Source organism: Syngnathoides biaculeatus, chromosome 9 (assembly GCF_019802595.1).
Source record: "Syngnathoides biaculeatus isolate LvHL_M chromosome 9, ASM1980259v1, whole genome shotgun sequence".
Lineage (NCBI taxonomy): Eukaryota > Metazoa > Chordata > Actinopteri > Syngnathiformes > Syngnathidae > Syngnathoides > Syngnathoides biaculeatus.
In genome coordinates this window covers 27612592-27639084 of record NC_084648.1, presented here as the reverse complement: position 1 = coordinate 27639084, position 26493 = coordinate 27612592, and the positions used below count along the sequence as shown (strand labels likewise).

Genomic DNA, 26493 nt, shown 5'->3' with positions numbered 1-26493 from the left:
TCATGTTAAACCTTAACGTGACTAAAGTGTATGTATATACTGTAGCTTGTCTTGCTCATTTCTATCCCGTGCAATTACTGCCCCCTCCTGTTAAGGAAGTGTGGCGTACAATTTAGTAAGAAGGTTGAAAATAGTAATCACATCATAGCTTTCTTTATTTGAAATACAAAAACAAGTAATAAAGAGTCACACAGTTATTACAAAGCTTAAAAATGTACAACTGTTTTTATTTTCCAAACATGTTAAACCATGTTAAATCGGTTGTTGCTTAGGTTTCACTGCAATAAAAGCTTTATTTGGCGTTTCAGAATTGTAGATAATAGACTTACTCAAATGCAGCCTCACAACTTTAGTGTGATATAATCAAAATAAAGTATCTCCTGTAAAACATTAAATTTCTTGGTTAGCTCCCTTTGCATCTATTCAGCGTGCCCTCTCACGTCTGCAAATAAAAACAAGTTGAGTCATTCATTAGTTCACTCCTGTAAGAGCTAACACTGTAAATGCCCAACACCTTTGAACTCACCATGGGCTTCATCTCACGTCCACTTCCATCTTCTGGCTTGTAGCGGCCACTTTTCTTACTGTTCTCGACATATTCCTAGGAAGACAAACACAAGCTTTTGGTGACAGCGTACCAGATCATAAATCATTTCAAACAGGGACTCACCAAGAAGAACAGGTTGTGGTATTTACTTCAACACAAAGTAGTGTGCATGAAGCATGGATTGATTGGGGAAAATGACTTGAAAATAAAAGGGCAGCATGCCAATTTAGCAGTTAGCATGTGTTTCTCACAGTTCTGAGGTTCACTTTCCTGTTTGGAAATTACGTGTTCCCCATCTTTGCAAATGTAATGTTCAGGTCGTCTGCTTGCGTATTCCAAAATCATGTATATTAGTGTCACTGAAGACTCAATTATCCATAGATGTGAATGTGGTTGCAAATGCTTGTTGGTATACAATATAGTGTATGTGCCCTGGGATTGGCTGCCAACCAGTCCAGGGTGAAACCCCCCTCCTGCTCAGAATGGCTGGAAATTGCACCAACGACTGTGGCTCTCCTCTCTCATATACAAGGACATTATGGTAAGTAAATATACAAGTAAAAAAAAAACTATCATTGTAAACCACAGATTTCCCACAACAGCCAAGTCAGTACATTTGCAATGTAGGTAAACTGCAACAAGTGGGGGAACACTATGTGAGTTCTGGTACCATTAAAGTCTTGTCCATGAAGTACTCCCGACCGGAGCTGCCGTCGTTGAACTTGCTGTCGACGGCAAAGCAGAGGAAGAGGACGTCTACCACATTCTCGAACACTGAGAGGAAACAGTGGGCTACCATATAGGCAAAGATGCAGACGATGAGGAGAGGAAGGACCCACACCGTGTACTCGCGCTGGTAGTTCAACGCCAGCACGCCAGCGAACGCCGTGCAGGCCACGATGAGGACCTGTCACGCACACAGCCAGAGAAGATTCGTCAGGCTGTGCGCGAGGCATGAAGAGAATCCAATACGTAAAAAGTTAGCAAAACCCTCATATTTTTCTATTCATTTTCTACATCGCTCATCCTCACTAGGTTTGTGGGCATGCTGGAGCCTACTCCAGCTATTTTTGGGCAAGAGGCAGGATAAAGCCTGAAATGGTCGCCAGCCAATTGCAGCGCACATCGAAACAAACCCAACACATGTATCTGAGGGGTGTACTCGCTTTTGTGATACTGGATAAAGACTTCAGTACCTTTCCCAAAAAGAGAACAAAGTCGCCCACAGTGTTGATGGTAGCTACCCGCACTGCATTCTCCACCAGGATTACAAAGGCGTCACGGGCTGATGTGCAGAAGCTGGTGCTGTTGATGGCTGTCGCCGTGTAAGCATTCTAAACAACAACACGAAGGGGTCACAAACATGGGACAAGGTATAGGACCGAAATGCAGGACTACGAGGTAGTAACATGATTTCGAGGGTGGCTGCAATCACTCAGTAGAGTCAATATTGTCAATTTAGCTATATATCATGTCTAATGCCGTTAATCTGGGAGTATTCTTCCAAAAACTCACTACTACCACCATTAGAGTTTATTTTCTGCAAAGAGAAACAAAACATGTGTGCAATTTTTCCACATTTTTGAGTCCACCAGAAACAAATCAGTCAATGAAGCCAAAACGTTTAACCCCAAGTATGTGTGGCACGTCACAGATGTTTTCCCGAGGCCACCTCGCCTCACCTGTACAACTCTTGAGGACGTACGGTGTTGCTATCACAAAACTCAGATGGACCAGCCAAGTATTTGTCAAAGACAGAAATGAAAACCTTTAGATCGTCATTTGCTTTAAATGTAAAATAAATAAATAAATAACATAAAACTGGAATTCATACTTTACTGAGGAAAAAAAATGAGATTTTTTTTTAAGGCCATATCAACGAGTCATGGTTCTAACAGGATTTCACTTACTTGATTCAAATAAGCCAAACACTTCTCCAAACACCATAAGCAGCACACACATGATTTTAGCATGCAGCGAGCGCACGCATTCTCCTGGGAAAGATAGCAAAAAGTCAGCATCAACAAAGTAACTTCATAACTTTGTTTCCCATTTGCCATGTCTGCTCACTTTTCCTTTGAGTTGACTGTGGATGTACGTCAGGATGAGACGAGGGATCTTGACCAGCGTGATAATGAAGGAACCTTTGGCCAGAGTGCCAAGATGGTAGCGGAGGGTACGCACTGTAGCGGACAGGATGGGAGTGGACGGCATGTTGGATTTATTCCTACAAAAGAGCAAGTATGAACATTTTGGTGGGATTGTCAAAAGTTGGCGTATACATACACAGTACACTTTTTTTTTTTTTTTTTTGCCAAGCCCTTCTCCAATTATCAAGGACTACTCCAAATGTAACAGAGGTGAAAAAATGAACTAAAAAGCGATCACTTGAGCATGATCACTCATCCTAAACACTAGCAAGTTTAATTTTGATAATTTTTAAATTTTTATTAACTATTCCATTGTACTACACTGGGTGTTTTCAGGCCATGAAAGGAATGCAAAACAATCATTTTGTACTGGCTGGTAAAACGTGAACTTAATCCAGTCCAGTTAATATTTACCAAGTATTTACATTATATACCATTATGTTAATCAACCCCATCAGAATATGAGTTCATTTTACCGTGTGAAGTAGTACGTGACCACAGCACCAGCAATCGTCATCTGCTGAAAGGCAAGGATGAACTCGCTGATCCAGATCAAACCCATCGCATGACACCAGACCAAGTACTGAGCGGGTCCGTTCATCGGGTATTCCACCACATTAGTGGAGTTGTTCTTCACCGGACTTCCTGCAGAAGATGCACACCTTGGATTGTATTTTATTCATCTACATCATTGATTAAATAAGATTGTAAATTATAGATATGAAAAACCTCTCTGTAGGACCAGTAGCAGAACTTTAAAATCTATTCTAAAGCTGACTGGAAGTAAGTCCAATGAAATCTAATTTCATTACATTGTACAGGTGTACTTAATTTTGTGGTCAATAAGAGTAAAGTCACATGCGTTCTTACTAATCAAAACTAATTGAACGTGAGCATGTAAAATCCCAATAATATAAGATGAATAAACCCACGTAGAGCTGCATCTTAATAACGCTGAATATTGTATAAATCTGAATTATCTATTATCTATTATATTTAATGTAATAATTTAAGTACTTTAAAAAGTTAAACTCACAACAGATTTCACTAGTGAAAAAATTTTACAGTTTTTACAATTGTGACAGGTAGACTTTAAAGCTAATTAAAAACAGAATTCACCATCCTAAGGAATTTTGTTGTTAAAGAAAAAAACGATTGTTAAGAGGGCTGAACAACTACCAAGTGAAAATAATTTGGAATAACTGAAATTAAATAATTAATAATCAAATTGTAATAGATTTAAGTGATACTGGGGTTTAGCATACGATTTTTTTTTGGGGGGGAGGGTTGTGATTTTCTTTTTTATTCAATGAACACAAGAACTAAATCAATCAATCTACAGTTTAACCAATAATGCACTGGATACAATCAACATATAAACAACTTTCTTGAGGTCAGGCCTAAATTTTATGAATAAGATTTTAATATTAGATTGGAAAAAGAAAAATCTTCAATCACAGTACAGTATTGACTGATTTAATGTAGGAGGGCGAGTGGTGAGCACATCCGCCTCGCAGTTCTGAGGCCTTTGGTATCAGGCCTTCCCTTGTGGAGTTTGTATGTTTTGTCCAGGTACTCCGATTTCCTCCCACATTCCAAAAACATGCATGGTAGGTTAACCGGAAACCCTAAATTTTCCATAGGTGTAAATGTGACTGAATGGTTGGTTGATTATATGTACGCTGCGATTGGTTGGTGACCAGTTCAGGCTGTACCCTGCCTCTCGTCGGCATGTTTACATACAACCGCTACCGCTAGCACTAGTTTGCCACCCATACATAACATTTTGTTGCCAGCTTGCGAGCCGTATCATATTAAAAGTACATGAATACACCCTCAAGCAATCACATGGATGAAGGTCCTCTTCCGAGCACTAATGATGACAATGACACATTTTTCCTCGTTTTGTTCATTTCCCCCCGCACAATACAGTACATTGGCGCAGCACATTGTTGTCATCGCGATGGTAACTAGTGTATGTATGGTTAGTGACATGTTTTCTGGTTCTACCTCTCCGACGTTTTTTTTTTTTTTTTTTTTTTTTTTTTTTTTTTACAAGATAAAGCCCAGTGACTGTAAAAGACAAAATATATGATATCGGCATACATGTCGTGTGGTGTTGCCACTGTCTCCCTGAGATACAGCAGGATTTTGTGGCAATTGGGAAATATAACATTTGTCTTGTAGTCCAGCCCCAACATTCCATAATAGTTTTTCTTTTCATCGTAGGTTTTCTTTTATTTGCGTGTGTTAACACTCGTGAAGACAATGTGTAATACATTTTCAAAATCTCACCGTCCAACTTAATTATTATGATTATATTCATTTAGGAGCCATTGGCTTTCTAATGTTTCCTTTAATGTTTTCACTTGATGAAATAAAGTATTCCAATACTTTTAGTACCTAAACTGTGGTCTTTGGTGTAAACTTGCACGGCTCAGTGGCTAAATTTTGCTGGGAATACAAATGAGTTCACTGCAGAAAAGCAATGTGGAAAATGAGAAGAGAAACGACTCTTTGACTGTATCCTCCTACACCACAAGCCTGACAAAAGATTTCGGATGTGGGAGTTATGTTGCGCCATGAGACCAGGACAAAATGTCACAAGACAAACTTCTAAGAAACGGCCTCACAATCAACTTATTTAGAATACAAAACAAATGTACTGCACAGCAAATGCTCTTTTATGCTTTTAACTGCTGAAAGGAGTGTAACAAAAAGGTAGCCGCATTCAACCTGAAAGTCCAAGGAGGAGAAACACAGCCAGCCAGTAGACCCAGAAGAGGATGAGGCAGAGGAAGGTCCAGAAAGGCTGCAGGACCAGCAAGGGAATGTGGATGAACACTTTTCCAGCCACGTGGAACAGGGAAATTGTGAGAGCCACCCGCTTCCTCAGGAAGAACATGATCAGCAGGAGAACCACCTGCAGGACAGACAGTGGGTTCCACAAGCCTTAGAAATTAACAGTCTAACTTTGGACCTAAAAAAAATAATTTTCTCACACAGATATATAAAAATGTTTCTGAAAATGGTTTCCTGACTAACACATTTCAAATGACAACCGGAGCAAGGACACAGAATATAATTGTTGCCTAGTTCGACACACCACAATTCAGCAAGCATCAAAGGATGTTGGTTGGATGGGCTTGTTCTTTTCCTTCTGTGGCTTTTTACATGAATCCCCAGCATATTCACCAATCACAAATTTCACCTGTAGGTAGTCACGTATTTTTGGTGGATCCTGTCGCCACCTATTTAATAAAAAAACTCACCATTTCCTATTTTTTTGTGCTCTTTTTGAAATTCCTCGGATGCCCAAAGCTACCACCTAAACCCAATCTACAGAAATAGGAATAAGAAAATAGCACAGTATTTGGTGGATGTTAAAAAGAGTCCTTGTCAGACTTGAATGTACATGTGGGCATCAGGTACTCTTTTTTTTTTTAATCAAATCATTCTTTATCTTCTTCATGTATTAGGGAAATAAAAATTAATTTGAAATTATGCTAAATTGTTTTGGGATCATATTTTATTGTATATGTACAATGTAAATTATTAATACAAGAAATTCTAATTATTTTTGTGTGTGAGTGGGAAAGAAGGAGGAGTTTGTTAGTTAATTAATTTTTTTATTATTCACTGTGAGTCACAGTTCCAATCATTGTACTCCAAAGAAAGAGCAGCCTCAATTTGAGAAGAGATTTTGAGTCCCAGTACTTTTGTCTCTTGTATGAGAGTTAAGAATGGTAAAATGTTACCTAAAACATCTGTACCGCTAATAAAGGTTTTATGAATGGGCACAATTCCATTAATTACCTACTGTCTAGATCAGACTACAGGATTTTAGCCCCGATTTTAGCTCGATTATCTATTTACCTGAACGGGCCCAACATACTTTGTCTGGGATGGACAACAATTTGGCCCTATAATAGTCCTGTGGCACCAAAATGAAAGGTCTAGCAAGTTTGGTTTTTTTTACATGACAACTCTCCAACAGCCCACTTTGACATCGACCAAAAGGAATGCGTATTGTAACAGGCACATCGCCTCCCGGGCGTGCCGTTGTCAAGATGTATTCATGGTTTATAAAACCTTTAGAGCATGAGTCATGAGGATGACGGAACGCAGGCATGTCTACATACAACCATGTGCTAGCACTAGCTTGGTAGGCAACATAACATTTTCTTGTCTGCTTGCAAGCTCGAACGCACTAAAACTACGTAAACATATCTGACGCAATCCTTAAATTAATGTTCTCTTCTGAGTACCAGTGCTGAACCTTTTTCATCGTTTTGTTCCCAAGACAATTTTTTTAATTTTATGTTGTCGCCACCATGGTAACAAGTGTATCCGGACACTTTGACTGGAGAGGTTTTCTGCTTCCACCTCTCCGACCATATTTGATTTGACAAGACGAAGCAGAGTGAACATAAAAGACAGGATACGGTGCTATTGGAGTAAATGTCGTCATGTGTCTCGTGTCCAAGAAACGGCATGATTTGATGGCAGTAGTCTGACATTTTGCAATTGCGAAAGACGTCTTGCAATCTGATCCATCCATAAGCCCTCGTACACTCTTTAAAATATTTTTTTTTTTTATCTGCTATGGACCCAAAGCATACAACAAGAAAAATCAGGCATTTAACAGTTATAGTCGCCATGTATTTTTTGTTCCAAGAATCTCAACAAAGCACACGTAAAAAAAATTGCTGTACCACTGATCTCAAAGTCTTGTGCGATCTCCCAAAACCGAAGAAGAAATCCTTCTGGATATGCACTAATGTTTCCCGTAACCTGGAACTGGGAGGGAGTCTTGTAAAATGGCGGTTCTCACAAAACGATTTGCTTTGAAAAATACTTCTTGCCATGTGGGTCGGGAACCTACTTTTCTGCAGACAGTGCCGTTATTCCTATATTTTTGCTTACTTTCTTCACATTAATGTTTATCATCATCAAACAAATGTAAATATCAGAAAAATACAACCCAAGAGAACTTGGGTTATATTTGTCTGGTAATCACATTTGTTTGACATTTAACATTAAAGTGTGGAAACTGTGTAAAAATATGAGAATTTGAGAAAGAGGCCAATAATTTTTTTTAACGGCACCATAAAATGGCATCAGGTAATTTTTGCTTTCACTTGGTCATCATTTAATATCCTTGGTCCCAACGTGTTTCAGACCCTAAAATTGGGAAGAATCCACTATTAATACACGTCAGATTAAAGGACAATCTGACAGGATAACCTTATAAGAATTAAGATATTTGGGTGTTTGACGTTCTTGGTCGGGAAGGGGCAGAATTGGCACAAAAACAGGTTGATTGTGTGTATCGAGCAGAGGGGAAAATTGCTTTGACATTTCTGAATATGCAATTTTGATGATATAGCTCTGATGTATGAAAACAAGTGTCCAAAATTTTTAAACCATAACTGTCTCAAGCTCAGTGGTTAGAGCTCTGGTTTGGTAAACCAGGGGTTGTGGGTTCGTGTCCCACTGGGGCATCCACTCCCTGAGAAGGGTTGCGTCAGGAAGGGAATCCGGCGTAAAAATTGTGCCAAAAATATATGTGCGTTCATCTGAGATGACACGCTGTGGCGACCCCGAAAGGGACAAGCCGAAAGAAACTTTTTTTTAGTTTGTGTTAAAATATGAAAAGAATGAAGAAAATATCTGAAATACTGTACATTATAAACCTATAAACAAAGCATTCACACATTGGTGGAGCAGCTTCACTTGAGTTCTTTCGCTTCTCATGTTTAAAAAAAAAAAAAAAAAACCGTACTGTGAAAACAGTGGCACCAATGGCATACACGAGGAGCGCCTTCACATTATCAGCCGCCACTTCTTTCCCAAAGACAGAGGTGGTGTTGTTTTTGAGGGCGTTCCTGTGGTCCACATAGAGCCACCAGAGGACACCAGTCCCCCCTGCAAAAAAAGTTACACGGCCACAGTGTAGTTAAACTATACAGTATGTAAGTGACCTACAACACATTTTTTAATTAACAATGGAAACACACATCTTTTATTAAGAGTTACCTAGGGTGCCAATGACGACCAGGACAGTGAGAATCCACACCAACACTTTAGAGATGTAACGGATAACGACCATCATGATCAGGGAAAGAACTGCATGAAACAAAAAAGTTTATGCACAACTGAGATCATCGAAAACACACTAAACACCCTGAACGGAACAAGCCCGGATGGATTATTGTAACTCTAGTGCAACCACAACGTTCTTGAAAACAATACCTCCAAAGTCAACTGCGTTAATGTATCATGCATAATTACGGGTTGTAAAACTAGTCAAATTTACCTCTCCACAATGACGTTCAGAGTATGACGTCAACTAGCCGCGAATCACTTGTTATTCGCTTAAGGAATAGACAGCGCTGCTTGTAGCAACACATGAGTGTACTGAATGAAATTTGTCTGTTGCCTTAATTGCTTTTTAAATCAGGAATCTTCAACTAAAATTCGGTGGGATGGGGTTGCAAAGGATGACTCAGGGCAAAGGTCCAGAATGCAATGTTTCGATCTCCATAGCCGACTCATCCATCGATTTTCTTGTACTGCTTTTTTTCACTAGAGGCGCGAGAGGGCTTGAGCCTATCCCAGCTGACGTTGGGTGAACTCGTCCCCAGCCATTCGCAATGTACAAAAAACTGACATCATACTCATAGCCATGCCTACAGGCAATGTTGTGTTTTCAATTAACCTAACAGTCTTGGGGTGGGGGGTTGACTGTGGGAGAAAACCAGAGTACCTGGAGAAAACCCACACAGGCAGAGAGAGAAAATGCAAACTCCACAAAGAGAGGGTTTGAACACATGACCAAGGAACTTTTAGAGCAATGCGCAAATCAGTTGCCGCAACATCACCAACCTGTCAAACTCATATTACTTCCTTTGTCATTTCACAACTTTTGTGGTTTTGTAAATACAATGGTTTTTTTTCCATTTAAAAAAAAACAAATGCCTTTACCATAAATTAATATTTTGTGTGTCAACAATGCATGAAAAAGAAGAAATGTGTTCCCCAAAACACACACAAAGTGCTTTATAAGCACACACTAACAACTAAAATACTTTTTAAAAGAATGTGCACCAAATAAAATATCTAGAAAACAAGCACAAACACATCAGGTCAATATTTCAGTACTCAGAAAAGTCTTGCAAACAAACCAGCACATACGCGTAAGTCTAAATTTCAAGTAGCATTAAATAGGCAAATGAAGCCTATTGTAAAACACTGACAAAAAAAATAAAAAAAAAAAAAAAAATCACAACAGCAGGGATCTTGTTTGATCGTACTCTGGATTAAAGTATTCCAGCATCGTCAGAAAAAAATTGCAAAAAAAAGAATGGGTCCATTTGAGGAAGAAAAACAAAAGATATGAAACCCATCTGTGGCCTCATGCCCGTTTGGCCAGGTATTGAAAATTTTATCAGTAAGAAGCACGCGGAGCAAGTGGATTTTTTTCCTTTTTTTGGAAATAACTTGAATCACATGAAGGAAGGGAGGAATGTAAAAATTTAATATATTGTAAGAGCTGTCCATTGTCAGTGAATATTGATTATTGCAAAGTATTCCTTCCTCCTGTGATGTTTATTAATTACAGTCCTATGTTTAAAAACTAGATATTACATCATAAGCCTGGATTAAACTTTTATCATGACCACAAATTAAAAAAAAAAAAATCTGGTCTTTCCACCAAGATGGGTGTCATACATGACAAACATCAGCTCGGTGAACTTTGAAAGGGCTTTTGCTGTGATATTATAGCATAAGGGTACTATCGATCCCAAAGAGAATGTGTGATGAATAAAATAATGGCTGCTCACGAAATTAATTAGAAGCAGATTAATTTTAACAGATTTGTGTTTAAATAGAATGTAGCAAAAAGCACAATGCACAATGACTAGCAGAACAGCACATTCCTGTCCCTCTCCACAACATAATTGCATTTTCTATGGTTATTAATTTTTTACGTTAGTGTTATTGTAGTACTTAAATTCTCTTGTATGACAGCTAGAAATGTTATTCTAAATTTTATGATCATGACAGCTTTTTAGGAGAATCCAGTGGCGCCACAGTGAAGCAAATGGTTAGACTATTGGCCTCACAGTTCTGAGGACCAGTGTTCAAATCCTGACCCCGCCTGTGTGGAGTTTGCATGTTCTCCACATGCCTGCGTGGGTTTTCTCTGGTCATTCCGGTTTCCCCCCACATCCCAAAAAGATCCATTAATTGGAGATTCTTAATTGCATCGAGGTGTTATTGTGATTGCTGTAATTGTCTGTCTCTATATGCCCTGCGATTGGCTGGCAACTCATTCAGGGTGTACCTTGCCTCCTACCTAATGACAGCTGGCATAGGCTCCAGCACTCCCGCGACCCTCGTGAGGGTAAGCAGCTCAGAAATGGATGGATGGATATCTCTGCAATAATATGTGCACTGTAAGCAAGATGAGAGCATGAATGTTTGCGTTTGTGCTTCACCTAAGGACAGAACACAAAGTCCCATAATTATGTCCTTGCTGGCCATCACTCCCGCAACGACCCTACGGAAAACGTTGTTGTCACTAATGAATGTGAAGAAGGAGAGGGCCAATTCCGCATAGCAACTGATGTCCACTGGTATGCAACGGCGGAAGAGTGGCACTGATTTACTGAACAGAAGAGACCATCCAATTAAAAATGGATTATAAGCAGCTCATCGAGAGGAAAACAAAAGTTTGATTACCTTGCTGGAACAGGGAGCTTGGGACATTTGGTGAATCGATTCGAGTGGCCTGGGTATCTTGCTGCGCTGATATCATAGGTGCAGAGTGCAGATCCTTTTAATAACAAAAAGATTTACATTATTGAAATAATTACTAAATATTCCACAATACTGAAGGAACTACTCTCTTGGAGGGAGAGAGAGCAAGGGAGAGAGAGAGAGAGAGAGTGAGAGTGAGAGAGAGACAGAGAGAGAGAAAAAGTCTAGCGATTCTGTCCATAAAAATTATGAACAAAATCGTTGACAAAGGGCAGCCTTGGGAGATTCAAACTCTCACCGGAAACGAGTCCGACATATTGCCGGCAATGCGGACCAAACAGCGACAGCGGTCGTACAGGGACTGAACAGCTCGTATCAGGGTGTACGGTACCTCATACTCACCAAGGACCCCCCACAATACACCCCTAAGGACACGGCCGAACGCCTTCTCAAAGTCCACAAAACACATGGAGACTGGTTGGGCGAACTCCCACGCACTCTGGAGGATCCCGCCACTGTTCCACGGCTAAGACGAAAACCACATTGCTCCTCTTGAATTTGACTTCCCGACAGACCTTCCTCTCCAGTAGCCCTGAATCCACTTTATCGTGGAGGCTGAGGAGTGTGATCCCCCTGTAGTTGGATGACACCCTCCAGTCACCCGTCTTGAAAAAGGGGACCACCACCGCCAATCCAGAGGAACTGTCCACACTTTCCACGCGATGTTGCAGAGGCGTGTCAACCAGGACAGCCCCACAACATCAAGAGCCTTTCAGAACTCCAGGCAAATCTCATCCACCCCGGGGCCCTGCCACCAAGGAGCTTTTTAACTACCTTGGTGACCTCAACCCCAGAGATAGAAGAGCCGGCCTGGTGCCAGGTGGACAGGAGCACAGAAGCCCAGTAACAGAACACCACTCGTGTTCTGATGGTTGGGGGGGGGGGGGGGGCACTTTTCCAATCATGACCCCTTCCAGGTCTCACTGTATGAAGTCCCCCAGCAGAATAATGGAGTAACCAGAGGGGCCACTCTCCAGCACTCCTTCAAAGGACTCCAAAAAGGGTGGGTACTCTGAATTGCTGTTTGCAGGCACCCTCTCATGCACAGGGGTAAACCCCAACGTACAGGTCCCGAGCCAGGGAAAATAAGTATACCCACACTTGCTCGGCATCTCTCGCCGTGGGCAACTCCAGAGTGGAACAGAGTCCAACACTTCTCAAGAAGAGTGGTGCCAGAGCCCAAGCGGTGCGTAGAGGCGAATCCGACTATATCTAGTCATAACTTCCCTACTTCACGCAACAACTCGGGCTCCTTCCCTGCCAAAGAGGTGACATTACATGTCCCTAGAGTTAGTTTCTGTAGCCGGGGATCGGATCGCTAAGGTCCCCGCCTTTGGTCACCGCCCAGCTCACATCCAACCCAACCCCTATGGCCCCTCTCACAGGTGGTGAGCCCATGGGAAGGGAGACACATGTTACCCTTTCGGGCAGTGCCTGGCTGAGCCCCATGGGTGCAGGCCTGGCCACCAGGCGCTCGCCTTTGAGCCCCACCTTCAGGCCTGGCTCCAGAGGGGGGCCCCGGTGACCTGCGCCCAGGCAAGGGAAACCAAGATCCAATTTTTGTACTCTTCATAGGGGTTTTGGAATCACACTTTATCTGGTCCCTCACCTAGGACCTTTTGGCTATGGGTGACCCTACCAGGGGCATGAAGCCCCAGACAACTTCGCTCCTAGGATCATTGGGACATACAAACCCCTCCACTCCGATAAGGTGACGGGTGGAGGAGGGGATAAATGAACTAAATATCAATAATAATGGTAGTGATTAGGAGTAAGGTGTTAAGTAATTGTAATCATTGTAGCTAGCGTAGGATTGTTGTCCTTTTTGCCTGCCTCTCTTCTCACAAAGAACTGGAATGACACAAACAGTGCTACATTTCTCACCATTAGATTGTGCAAACTGCTTTAAATCATAATAGGTCTTCAGTTCAGCAGCAGGACATTTGGAAACACACAAAGCGATGCTCTTCATCTTCCTGTTTAAGATGTCAATGTTGCATGGGTCCAGAAAGAAGACATACCTGGAAAAGACAATCAGAAATGTTACCGAGCTGCCATCTCAACTATTTTGAGGGGGTTTTCTTTTTTGTTGTTGTTTTTTAATTTTTATTTATTTATTGATTTTTTTTTCATAGAAAAAAATCCATAGTTGCCTTGGATTAAAACAAGAGTCTATTTGGTCATTAGAATGCAAGTCTGGACTTTTAGTGAGGGTAGAAAATAAAAAACTGTGGCATTTGCCGCCGTGCTGCACAATTGTCTCTTTGTACAAGAAAAGCCTTGAGGGAAAATCGAGCATCAATCAAGCATGTCCCATTGCTTGAGCAACACTGGGCCTGCAAGCCTGAATTCTGCTGGAAACTAGCATCTATAGAAATAAAGAGTAACACCACAACATTGAACTACTTTCAGAGAAAGTATAAAAAAACTGATAAGTGAGGAATGCGAGCAAGACCCCACAAGCAAGCATGATGTCCTCAGGGCTGTGTTACAACTCTTTTATCTCCCAAGAGCAATGTTGCAGTTTCAATATATCAGCATACAAAGTATTGTTTTAAAGTTTTAAAAGACAGGTGCACTCAACAATATTCCATTCACCACCTTAGTTTTAACAAGTTAAAAAAAATACTGACTAGTAAATGATTAACTAAAGTGTGTGTGTTTCTTTCGGCTTGTCCCTTTCGGGGTCGCCACAGCGTATCATCTCAGATGAACGCATATATATGTTTGGCACAATTTTTACGCCGGATGCCCTTAATGACGCAACCCTTCTCAGGGAGTGGAGGCCCCAGTGGGATACGAACTCACAACCCCTGGTTTACCAAAGTAACAGTCTTTATTTGAAGCACCATTTCACAAGACAGCTAAACTTACTGAAAAGTGATGGTGGGTAAAGTGTTCAGTGTGAGAGCATTTTTGGACTTTCAGATGAATTTGGCCTTCATATTCTTCATGAAGTTGCCAATCTTTTTTATTTATCATCTGTGGCTATTTCACTCCAAATCTGATGGGCCTACTAAGCCACCCATCCAGCGTGGCACGATAACACATTTTCCCAGAAATGGACCTTTCCGATGGTGATCTTAAGCTCCGCCCCTTAGCCATGTCCCACAAGCTTACAAAATGGCGATTGAAAGAACATTTTTAAAGTCAATTCGATATTGCGCATTCCAGATAATAATGGGGTATGTTTTTTGCCAAATGCTTCAGACTTGTCCAAGAGAGTTCTACAGAGAGGTCTCAACTATTTCACATGAGGATATGTACATGGAATTAAGATTTTGGATGGAGCAGGACGCAATGTCAGAGTTAGAGCGAAAGGTTGATGAAGCGATGCAAAAAAGTTTGACGCCTCACAAACTTCAAATTGAAATCCAACAGGATAAAATCGTACTGCGCATGTAAAGCAGGGTGAGTACTTTTTACTTGGAAAGATCACGCGTAATATCATTGTAGTCTATAAGTGAGTGGGTGAATTCATTTGACTGGGCTTGTAATCGAACCCAGTGTGAAAAAGTCAAAAGTCTGATGTGATACAAATGGGCAAATAGCCATTTCTCTTGCATGACATCGCGCATATACGTATTCCTAACCTGACTCTTCGGCATAAAAAATGACACACTTCCTTCACCAGGTCAGTGATAAATTAACAAAGTGAAAGTATTCTCTGCATTGTATAAAGCACTGATAATAGTTAAATCAAACTCAGAGAAGATACTTCTCCCTCACTTACCTTCAAACATACAGCCTTGTGTTTGTTACTATTGTTCACATTTAGTTGTAAGCCTTAATCCATGGTCGACACTTCATCAACTGTGTTTTAGGCTTTGGAAAATGAATCAACCGGGCCCCTGTTAACCTAGCAGGATATCTTTCATCAGAATTGCATGTTCCCCAAGCCCATCTGAGGACCATTTTCTTTGTAACATTCACTTTTCCAAGCGCACGCGACTGACAACCAGCATTCCATGTAGGACAATACTGCAAAAGGGGCGTGTCAAGACTGGGGTTCAGACAATGCGGTTATTTGATTATTTTTGTTCGAGTGATTGACAGGTCGGAAAGGTCGATTATTACAATATTGGCACATCTGCCTCACAGTACTGAGGACTGGGGTAAATCCGGCCAGCCCCCCTTGTCTGGAGTTTGCGTCTTCTCCTCATGCCTGCGGGTGTTTTCTCCAAGTATTCCAGTTTCCTCCCACATTCCAAAAACATCCATGGGAGGTTAATCGAATATTCTAAATTCTCTATAGGTGTGACTGTGATTGTTTTCAATTCTCTATGTGTGCCCTGTAATTGGCAGCTGACCAGTTCATGGTGTACCCCACCGCTCACTCGAGGTCAACTGAGATAGACGCTAACACAGCTGTGACCTTAGTGATGATAAGCTGTTCAGAAACTGGATGGCTGGACGATCACAGAAAACAATAGCATTGTAGTTGTTAATTAATGCTTTAACAGGCTATACTGCAAATCAAGTTCGTAGTTGGTTAAAAAAATGGCAAAGTCAGAACATTAAAAACAGCACAATTCAAACGGCTGGGGATACTGGTGTGCCCTGTAGTTTAGTTCAGACCCACCCTGAGAAATTCTGTAGAACCCTGGGTAAGTACACCATTTCATTTTAAGTTATATGACACAGCAGTTGACTGCTTTAAACTCCCAATATGAACTTGACAGTTGATAAATAAACAATAGTCTGTAGACTTTAAATTGGCTTGATGGCCACAGTTTGAACTCTGGAACAGATTAAGTCATCATTATTTCCGCCCATCCATTTCTATTGGTTTTATCCTCCTCAAGGTACCGAGGCCTGAGTACCTTGAGATAATGCAAACTCCACTGAAAATTTTGAGCTGAGATTTAAACCCACTGAGACATGCTAACAGCAAATACAGTGCTGACCCAAATTAAAATTAGTTTACATTGTTTCCTATGGGTTAAAAAAATGAATAAAAATCTAAATCTTAACCACTTGGAAGTTGACCAGCATCCCAGCATGGATTATGGTAAATAAAGAGCAATAAGACTGCAGAGTTGATTGGGCTTTAAAAAAAAAAAAGCACTAAGAAGGATGTTGCATGTAGTGTAAATCAACCCACTTGTTTTCAAGCATATTCCGGCCGCTGAGCTCAACGCCCTGGATCTTCGTGTTATTGTGACCGCAGATGTTACCATAGCTGTCGTATCCTGATATAAGTCGTGAGGCAGCTCCTGTGGCGATGGTGTAGCCACATATACAAACCTGTGGAACACGGATAACAATGGAAGGTTAACAGATAGACTCCCTCCGTCCTCTTTGTACCTGCATGGCAACTCTGGTAATTACTAATATGCGTATGTGGTGAAGTTGATTTACTAACATGGCTACCAAGACACACGACTATGGGTTTTGGTCGCTAGCTGTGAAGCCGCTCGCCAAACACACACCAAACACACCACCAAAAATAAGCATTCAAAGTACATGATGTAACGAATAACGATAAAAAGTTATGTTCATTTACCTTTGCCGTTAGGAGACTATACGAAGAGAAGGGTGAATGACGAGCAACGTGAGGTAAAGAGGAGGAGCCAACGTTTGACAGTTGAGAGAAAACATACGTATGAACGTACGGATGCACAGAACTTAATTCTTAACTTAATTCCACTAAAGTTTCTTGGGGCCCACAGTAAAGAAAGATGAATAAACTTGAAAAAAGCACAAACAAGAAAGTTGTTTTCAATGTGTGTTAGCTTGTGACAGCACTAGCGTGATTTGGTGACAGTCGAGTTTCCAAGGGAATCAAAAAGCATCATGGGTAAAGAGTGATGTTACGCCAAGCCAATGGGATGCCAGGAAGATCCTACGGTGATAGCCAGTGGGAGAGCAGTTGTATCACGCCACAAAAACCAAGATACAGGAAGTGCATCACTGGTAAAGAGTGACGTCCCTCCTAGCCAATGGGATGCCAGGAAGATGTTACAGTGATAGCCAATGGGAGAGCAGCTCTATCATGCCGCACAAACCAAGATACAGGATGTTTACGTTCGAGGAATTTGTGGAAACCAGCACCTATATTTTCATTTTGTATCCTGAATTTCCTTCGTAACAAGAGACAATATTTTTCCGAGGAGGCCTTTGGTAACCTGAATTTTTCGTCACTATAGACGTATGTAAGTAGAGGTAATACTGTATTTATTTCAATAACGAAGCAGTAATAATTAATGCATTTACATGTTTTTATTGCCGTTGGATATTGTAACAAACTCTTGTGTGGTGAAGCTAATTCTGGGTAAGTGGGCTGTTTTTACGTGTATGTAGGCCAAACACCACTTGAGAAGATGGGACCACAATAAAGACGTTAGGACAGATGTTTTGATTTTTTCCTTTTACTTCCATTTGTCCTTCGTTACAATGATTTCCCCTTCATGTCTATATAATAGCAACTAATGTTTTTCCATATCGTATCATAAATATGAACACGATTTGACTTTTGTAACGTTGCTTGTTGTCAAATATTTTGACTAACTATTCTTTTGCTGTGGTTTCAAACCCCTGTTCCCCTTGTCCATTTTTCCCTGTATCTGTCCCGTAAAACCTTTTTCTGCACATCAGCTTAAAGGGGAAAGCCAGTGGTTTGCATAAACAATGTATCAAATAGGTCATGTAATATGTAGTCTATTTTGACAATGTGATGTTAAATCCTCTCTCATTTAATTGTGTTTTGACAAGATTTTTATCAACAATTACGAATTTTCAGGGGCACTGTCATTTTCGCAAGTTATATGATCTCCGTGCGCGGATGTGACGTGTACCATGCTGCAACAAAGGCTTGATTACATGGTCCACCATTCATGCCCAGCGCTGATTTCTCGGATTTATCCAATTTTGATGAAGAAATAGCAGTACCGGTTGATCGGGAAGACGGAGGAATACTTCCATACAGATTTGAACCTGTGGCTGTAAATAATGCCGCCGAGCGGCGGAGCCATGAGCTGACTCCACAGCCAAGTGAGCTCCTGGTTCGGCAGGAAGTGAGCTCACGGTTCCCCCGCTCACCAGAGGGAGCTCCCAGGCCGAGCGAGCTCACGGCTCCGCTGCTCTGTATGGAAGAATTCCTCCGACTTCCCGATCAACTGATACTGCTATTTCTTCATCAGTTGAGGATAAAATCTGAGAAATCAGCACTGGGCATAATGGTGTCCGATGTAATCGAGCATTTGGAATGGCACGTAACACGACACATACGCCCACGTACAGGGTTCATACTCAGTCTGACCAAAAATATTTAAGGGCTTTTTAGGGGCATTCTTAGGGGCTGCCACGAAAAATTTAGGGCTGACACGGAAAAGATTTAGGGCCGACACGAAAAATTTAGGGCCATCGTGGGAAATCAAGAGTAAAGAAAAAAGACTCACTCAATGGTGCCATCAACCGTTCTTGGTTCATCAAATGTTCCAGTACCTCAGTACCTGTGACAGTGATCACCTGTCGCCCCTTGTGGTAGTTTTCATTGATATGACCATTGTCAACGTCTTCACATAACAGTATACAGAAAAACAGATTCTAACTACAATTGCAACTATATACACAAATGTCTTCTACTGATGTCTGTCTCAGCACCCCTACTCTAGCTCCTTGAGCCTACCCAGTGCCTCCTCTATTTGTTGCTGCAGAGGTGCCAAAGTGGCTCTCTTGTCCTTTGCTCTGCCTCTGAGTGCATTGGCCTCGGTGATAAACCTTAGATTCCTCTTTTCTTCTGCCTCCTCACACAGCCTGTCAGCCTTCTCAACAAGCGTTGATATGTCAGTCTCTATTCTGGCTTTTTTGGCTTTGAGGCAGTAGAGATGAAAAGTGGGGAGCGATGCCAAATGTAGCCAGGTACGAAGTCTGCCTTTGCCCACAGTGGTAGTTTTTAGCAATGTCACTGTCTGGGAACATGACTCCAAACACTTTCGAATTATTTTCACAAGATTTGTAACTATAATGGCTGCAGATCACTTTTAAAGTCCACACGATCTCTGCCTTTAACCAGTCCGTCTTCGTGTATTGAACTACGTTCATAAAGCCTGACCTCTGGCTGGACAACTGGAGGTACGCAATTAGGGATCGCAACCGGTTACAAATAACCGGTTATAAGCGGTTTTCGATTTTGTTTTTTAAACAGAAACTGTAATCGGACTTTCGAAATCGGTTGAAATTTCCAATCATTTTTTCTGGTTCCGGTACTCCACATTGTGCTATTTTTTTCAACATCATTTCCACTTTTTTCAAGTTTCGCTGTTAGAGAAAAGTTGGACTGAAAATTACATTCAGTTAAATCAAAGAAACATCAAACATGGCATCGAGGAAACGCTCCAAAGTATGGGAGTAAACTTGTTTTATTGGCAGACATCAAAACACTACTCGCCTAACAGGGGGAACTCTGTGAACTCGTCACTCCGGAAGAGCAACAACAAAAACTGTCCGTGCGGAACCCCGCACCCCAACTCGAGGTCCCGCGGGTGAATTATGTAAACACCACTATGGTACCGTTTTTTTGCTACAGCTGTTCGGTTAAAACCGATTATGAACGTAAGCAGTTTTTTGCGATCCCTAGTGCGCATGCACTGCTAGTACCACTGCCTGAAGTTGATGCTTCACTATTTTGATATTTTAGAAACAGATTCATACCAACGGAAGATGAGAGAGTCTTCGCCAAATCAGCGTGTCTCCTGTTTTTTCCGGTGCGACTCCAGCGCTTTGACGCCCATCTTTTCAAGCTGGTAACTCTGGTTGCACAGATGGCAGTAAAACATGTGCCAATCTTTTGGATCTGGATGAACCCAGCTCCCAAACTCCTTACTTTCGACCCAAGCATCTTGAAAAATGCACTTCCCCATGATACAAGTTTGATCAATCAAAGAACTACGCTACGTCGTAACAAAGACGAAGTGAAATGCCTACTCACGGAAACAAACAATGGAATATCGACGACAAGATGGCGACTAGTTGTGAACACAGAGTGACTTCCGTTGACAAAATCTCGCTGTTTTGGTCGCCAGATGGATCGCTATTTTTTTTGGAATAAAAGATAAATTTTTTGGGGGGGAGAATTTTGGCGGTAGAGGTCCTCCCTTTGATTTTTTTTAATTTAAGGCCTTTTTAGGGGCTTGACCATTTTTCACGGATTTTAAGGACTTTTAGGAGCCCCGAAATGCACCTTCAAAAATTTAGGGGTTTTTAGGGACTTTTAGGGTCGCGTGCGAACCCTGCACGTAGGTCATCTGACTCACAAAATTGGCAGCGGCCCTGAAAATTCGTAAAAATCTTCTCAAAACACTATTAAATGAGAGAGGATTTAAAGATCAAGTGTCATCCCTAGAAACATTCTAAAATAGATATTGTAATGAAAAATAAATATAACATTCACTTCAATTTCTGTATGAAAAAATATGAGCGGAGAGCGCGTCATCCATGCGCAAAGTTGCGGAAGTGTCATTCAACGGCATCCAAGTGGTCGCCATATTGGCTGCATCCTCCGTCCATGACGTCACCCCAGACATCCGCCATTGAAAACACGCTGTGGCGCCTACTATGGAAGGTGAACACGCCCTTCTGACACGGAAACTCTTTTCGAAGAAGAGAACATCACACAACCGAGTGAAGTTACCGGGTCAATATTACCCTATTGTTTTGAGCCATGTTCAGATGATATGCGACCATGGCCAAATTGCCTCCGGTCCGATCCACTTCAGCAGCGGAGATGAGCCATTCCGGCCCGGCTTGTTGTCGTCGCTCATAGGTGAGTGCGCCATAAACAATTGTTTATCGCTGCTGCCATAGGCAGGTTTTGTTCATCGCGGACGACGGCGCCGGCTATGAACAACCCAGTCGGCAATGGCGCACTCAGCACCGTGCGATGACAACGCCATGAAGCGGCCCGGCTCGGCACCGTGATAAGCCACCTCGGTGCTGAAGATGAGCTACCCCAGCCGAAGCTGTGACTGGCGGACACGGCGCCATGGCAGCCTTCCTGAGCGAGCCAATGCGGAAGCCATCCGACGCGCACATCAACACATTGAGCACCCCTGTCATACGTACGCGGATCTTTTGTTACATTATGACACGGATTACGTGGTACGCCCCAAAATACTTTTTTTTTTTTTTTTTTAAGTAGCTGTATACACACCTACCTGTCATTTGGAACCCACGAAGCTCTCATCCTTTGCACCCGTGCAATCCATTTTTCACAACGAACAGGGTCTCTTTCAAACTTATGAAGGGTAATTCCATTCTCCCGAGTGTTCAAGCAATGTCCAGCAATGCAATGAGCCGGCATTTTGGCTAACACGAAGGAACAATGAGCTACCTTCCCCGAGGTAAAACTAATAGAAACAAACGAGTCTACTTGAGGGCGTTCCTGCCATGTACGTCACTTCCTGCTTCTTCTCGAAAACAAATCCCTCGGAGGATTTTCATAGCGGGAGTTACAAAAAGCTGTAGACTTCAAAATCATGTTTTGTGGCGAAAAAAACGCATGGGTCCTATCGGCTGCCGTTTTTTCAATAATATACTAAAAATCGTGTATTTCATGACAGAGCCCTTTAGCATCACATTGTCAAGATAGAGTACATATTACATGACTAATTTGATACATTGTTAATGCAAACCACTGGATTTCCCCTTTAACAAAAAAAAGGGAAAAAAACATACATACATCCATTTTCTAGACTGCTTATCCTCACAGGGCTCACAGGCACTGCTCCCTCCAACTACGCACTACTGATGCGGTCTCTGTGTGCAGACGCTCTGCGTTACACACAAAAAATTAAAAATCCAACCTGAATTGAAAGTATAACATGCAACTATTCTGTTTGTGCAATTTTCCAATGTGATTCAACTAGTGAGGGGTACTTATGCAGTCCGTCAGCTTCGTTGACCATGACAATGTCCTTATGCACCGCCCAACACTAATGTTGAGATAGCAAAGCGTGCTGGGCAACGTAGAGTGAAAACGGGTGAGACACGCTGCTTATGTTTACCCTTTATAATAGGGGTGCCCAGACTTTATTGCCTTAAGATCTACTTTTCAAATCAAACCCAGAGCAAGTTAAAGTTGGAACCCATGAAGCTCTCATCCTTTGCACCCGTGCAATCCATAAATTCTAATCGACAATGTTGTGCTAGCCATCAATAGGAATACATATGTCAGTTTAACAAATTCACAATGACATTGCAAAGTACTCGAAACCTGACAGAGCAATAGTTATACCTTTGAATTATTTTTAATTCAATCAATCAAATAGTGCAGGATGAGATGGTATGTAATGTTAAAATTCCACCTTAGCACACTCATCAAGGATGAAAACACAGAATATAAAATGCACAAAAAGCTTGTTCTGTATTTTAAATACAGGGAGCAAAAATAACTTTCACCATAAAATTATTTGGAAGCATCGTTCATTTGTCAGCATGTACTGCAAAGGATATTGTGTAAGCAATAATTCAGTTTTACATCAAGAAAAACAGACAGAGATATCGTTGTGAATTGAAAAAAAAAATTGGAAGCAAGCTTTCAAAGGTTGGAGTTGGCTTGGTTTGGTTAACAATGTATTTTTTCCACATCAAAATAAATACATGAAAATTCTTTGAAGACATTTTAGACACAGCTCTAAGGCTGTGACTCTCTTAACATTTGTTTACCCTAACCCTTTGGGACTGACAGCCCTGAATCTTACGTAATAATATTGTCATATACTATTGTTAACCTTGGTTGGATTATTTTCTTTTCTGTGGTGTCATTTCTATCTGTATGCTCAAACATCATTCTGTCCAACTGCATTTCCAATATAAAAAAAAAATAACTCAATACAAACATCAACAGCGGGAGCATATGAAACAGGTATGCATTAGTAATACCTTTTCTGTTGCACTACAAATTTTTCCAGCATACTGCATGACTAAGACTTTAATTTGTGCGTACATCCACAAGGCATTGTGTCAAGTTATTAACTCTGCCTCGAGTCTGAAGCACTCAGCAGACAGGCAGGTTTCCGCTTGTCTTTAGTTTTAATGGTAATGTCAAGCAGCGTTTGCTGAGAAGACAACATTTAAAACCCTGCAACGTTGCAGCAAATCATCTACATCTACATCTACCGAGCGGGCACTCAATGGTACACATACCATTCCAAAGCAGAAGAGCGTAAAGATGATGAGCCATGGGATGTCCGTACAACTGCGCTCCTTCAACGGACTCCAGTCACGTTTACTCTGCCAAAACATGAACGGACAGAAACTTTGTGCTTGACGATTTTAGTTTGGGAGAACTGCGCGATCACAAGCCCAGTTTGATTTGCGCGTCCCTGTTTTGTGTGTTGTGTTGGCGAAAGAGGCCGTCTTTGTCCGAAAAGTGACGTGAATTGCTACACACACACACACAAAACAGAACAAAAGTGTCACTCACTCGCACACGCACACAACAACAACAAGAAGAGAGCAGACGTGTGTCAGGATTCACCCGACCTCTCAATCGCTTTCCATTGGGACTGTACCTCCGTGCTGCTACAACACCCCATTGTAATCAAGGAAAAGACAGCTGGAGCGAGGCGAAAAAGACGACAACGTCGGGCGGTGTTTTTTGGTCTAATGTTTTCTTGTGTTTTCACAGATTGTTTCCTTCTTTAAAAAAGAAAAAAAGAAAGAAAGAAAGAAAGGTATCGCTTAGTTCTCAAGTTATTGTATCAAACACTTGACGCCATTTTTCGCCAACTTCCAAACAGTCAACGAGGAAGACAATAAGATTTCTTATGTTGCCTTCAGGATCTGTCGGATATTACAGTGCAGCAACACGAGCGAAACGAGACGCACACGTACTATACGTTTTATTATAGCCAATCTATCTAATCTTAAAAGTACATATTGCCTCTCTATCACATCATTAAGTAATTTATTTGTGAGGCACTTTAATATATAGTATTTAATATAGTATTTAATATCTATAAAATAAGGGATTTCCTACTGTTTGAAGAAGAAGACGGCTAAATTGCAATGTTTTTAATGTTTTCGTTTTTTGTTCATTTTCCGATCCGCTTATCCTTACGAGGGTTGCGGGAGTGCCGGAGCTTATGCCAGGTGTCATCGGTTCAGGAGGCAGGCTACTCCCTGGACTGGTTGCCAGCCAATCGCAGGGTACAAATATAAAACAAATAACCATTGGCACTCACAATCACACCTAGGGGCAATTTAGAGTCTCCAATTGAGGGTGTTTTTGGGATGTGGGTGGAAACCGAAGAGCCCGGAAATACCCATGCACGCACGGGAAGAACATATGTCAGAACTATGAGGCCAACGCTGTACAGCTGTACCACCTTTGCTGCCAAATAGAAAGTACTTTTTTTTAATTCACAGAGATTTACAAAAATTTCATTCCAGTTTACATAGCTTCTACATTCCAGTATGCACACATTCCACACATATATTTGTCAATACTATGTATATTCAGGATGTTAACAGTTAACCATACATTCCACTGTGGAGCAGAAAATGAGTTTCCAGCCTTCAGAAGGGACCACATGTGGGAGGGATACCCCTTCATGGCTTCAATGGGCAACATTTATCACATAGTCTGGTACTATGCAAAGTTCAATACTATGGCAAAATGATTCTGATTCTGATTTTGATAAGAATCCATTTGTACATACAGTGACGAAAATAAGGATTTGAACACACTGCTATATTGCAAGTTCTCCCAATTTCTCCATAGCCCTTTCCAGCCCTGTGGAGTTTTACAATTTTGTCTCTGGTGTCTTAAATAAGGTGGTGTCTTAAATAATGGTGTTTTGGGACAGCTCTTTTGTCTTGGCCATCTAACAAATCTGAGTCTTACTGATTGTATGGGGTGTACTGTCAAGGACGAGACTCGGGAGTGGACCCAAATGCACGACTCAGATGAGAGGTAAGCAGTGCGGAATAAGCCTTTATTCGTTCCAATGTCGGCTACCAGGGAGTCAGTCCAAACAAGCAGCAAGATCAGTAACGGCAGGCTTACGGGGTAGGTCGGGAGACAGGCGTTGGTCGGTACACGGGAGGTAGACGTCAGGAGTACAGTAGTGCGGGAACGAGGCATGAGAGGCAGGTACTGGACCCCCCTCCCTCTGCGGCGGGAAGACAGCAACCGGCGCACGGTGTACACCAACCCACGGTCGACCATGCGGGGGGGCGGGGGGGACTTGAGCGGAGGAGCCAGCGACGACGTGCGATTCGGGCGAAGTCTGCTGACGTGGAACGTAGGGTGCACCCTCATCGACCTGGGCAGTTTCAACGAGACGGCGACCGGGTTAATAACCTTGGAAACAGGGAACGGGCCAACGAACCTGGGAGCAAGTTTGCGGGATTCCGTCCGCAGCGGGAGATCTTTGGTGGAGAGCCACACTCGCTGTCCCACTCTGAGCTCTGGTGCGGCCCTCCTCTTGCGGTCTGCTGCAGCCTTGTAGGCGCTGCTCATGCGCAGCAGTATCCTCCGAGCTGCTTCCCAGGTCCGTTTGCAGCGTCGCACCACGGCCAGGGCCGACGGAACTGTGGATTCTGTGACCAGTGGAGGAAACAGGGACGGAGGATACCCATGCACGACATGGAGTGGAGCCATACCTGTTGAAGCGGAGGGTAGAGAATTGTGGGCATACTCCACCCACTTGATGTGCTGGCTCCACGTGCTCTGGTCCCTGGATGCCAGACATCGAAGACCGGTCTCTAATTCCTGGTTAATCCTCTCAGTCTGGCCATTAGACTCTGGGTGATGACCCGATGTCTGAGTTGCTGAAGCGCCGATGAGGTTGCAGAACTCCTTCCAGAAACGGGCGCTGAATTGCGGACCCCTGTCCGAAACGATGTCCTGGGGTAGGCCGTGGTAACGGACGACCTCGTCTAATACCAACTGGGCTGTCTGCTTGGCCGACGGGATCTTCGGAAGCGGCACGAAGTGGACCATCTTGGAAAAACGGTCCACTA

The 26493-nt window shown here is 42.1% G+C and overlaps 1 protein-coding gene across 3 annotated transcripts; it reads right to left on the bottom strand.

Annotated features, from left to right (window-relative positions):
* Positions 1-206: 206 nt before the first annotated feature.
* Positions 207-24640, bottom strand: LOC133506067 (choline transporter-like protein 1). 3 transcript variants are annotated; one of them, XM_061829800.1, is made up of 16 exons: positions 24587-24640; positions 23671-23757; positions 16628-16770; positions 13408-13544; positions 11446-11539; positions 11202-11371; positions 8737-8826; positions 8483-8625; positions 5434-5620; positions 3174-3342; positions 2618-2774; positions 2458-2541; positions 1744-1881; positions 1218-1454; positions 527-601; positions 207-442 (listed from the first exon to the last, which is right to left on the bottom strand). In XM_061829800.1, the coding sequence occupies exons 1-16, from the start codon at positions 24623-24625 to the stop codon at positions 437-439; spliced, it is 1956 nt and encodes a 651-aa protein (XP_061685784.1). In that variant the 5' UTR covers positions 24626-24640; the 3' UTR covers positions 207-436. The 3 variants fall into 3 exon arrangements, with proteins under 3 accessions (XP_061685784.1, XP_061685787.1, XP_061685786.1); XM_061829803.1 differs by lacking the exon at positions 24587-24640 and adding an exon at positions 24010-24312; XM_061829802.1 differs by lacking the exon at positions 24587-24640 and adding an exon at positions 24039-24312.
* Between the last annotated feature and the right edge of the window lie 1853 nt (positions 24641-26493).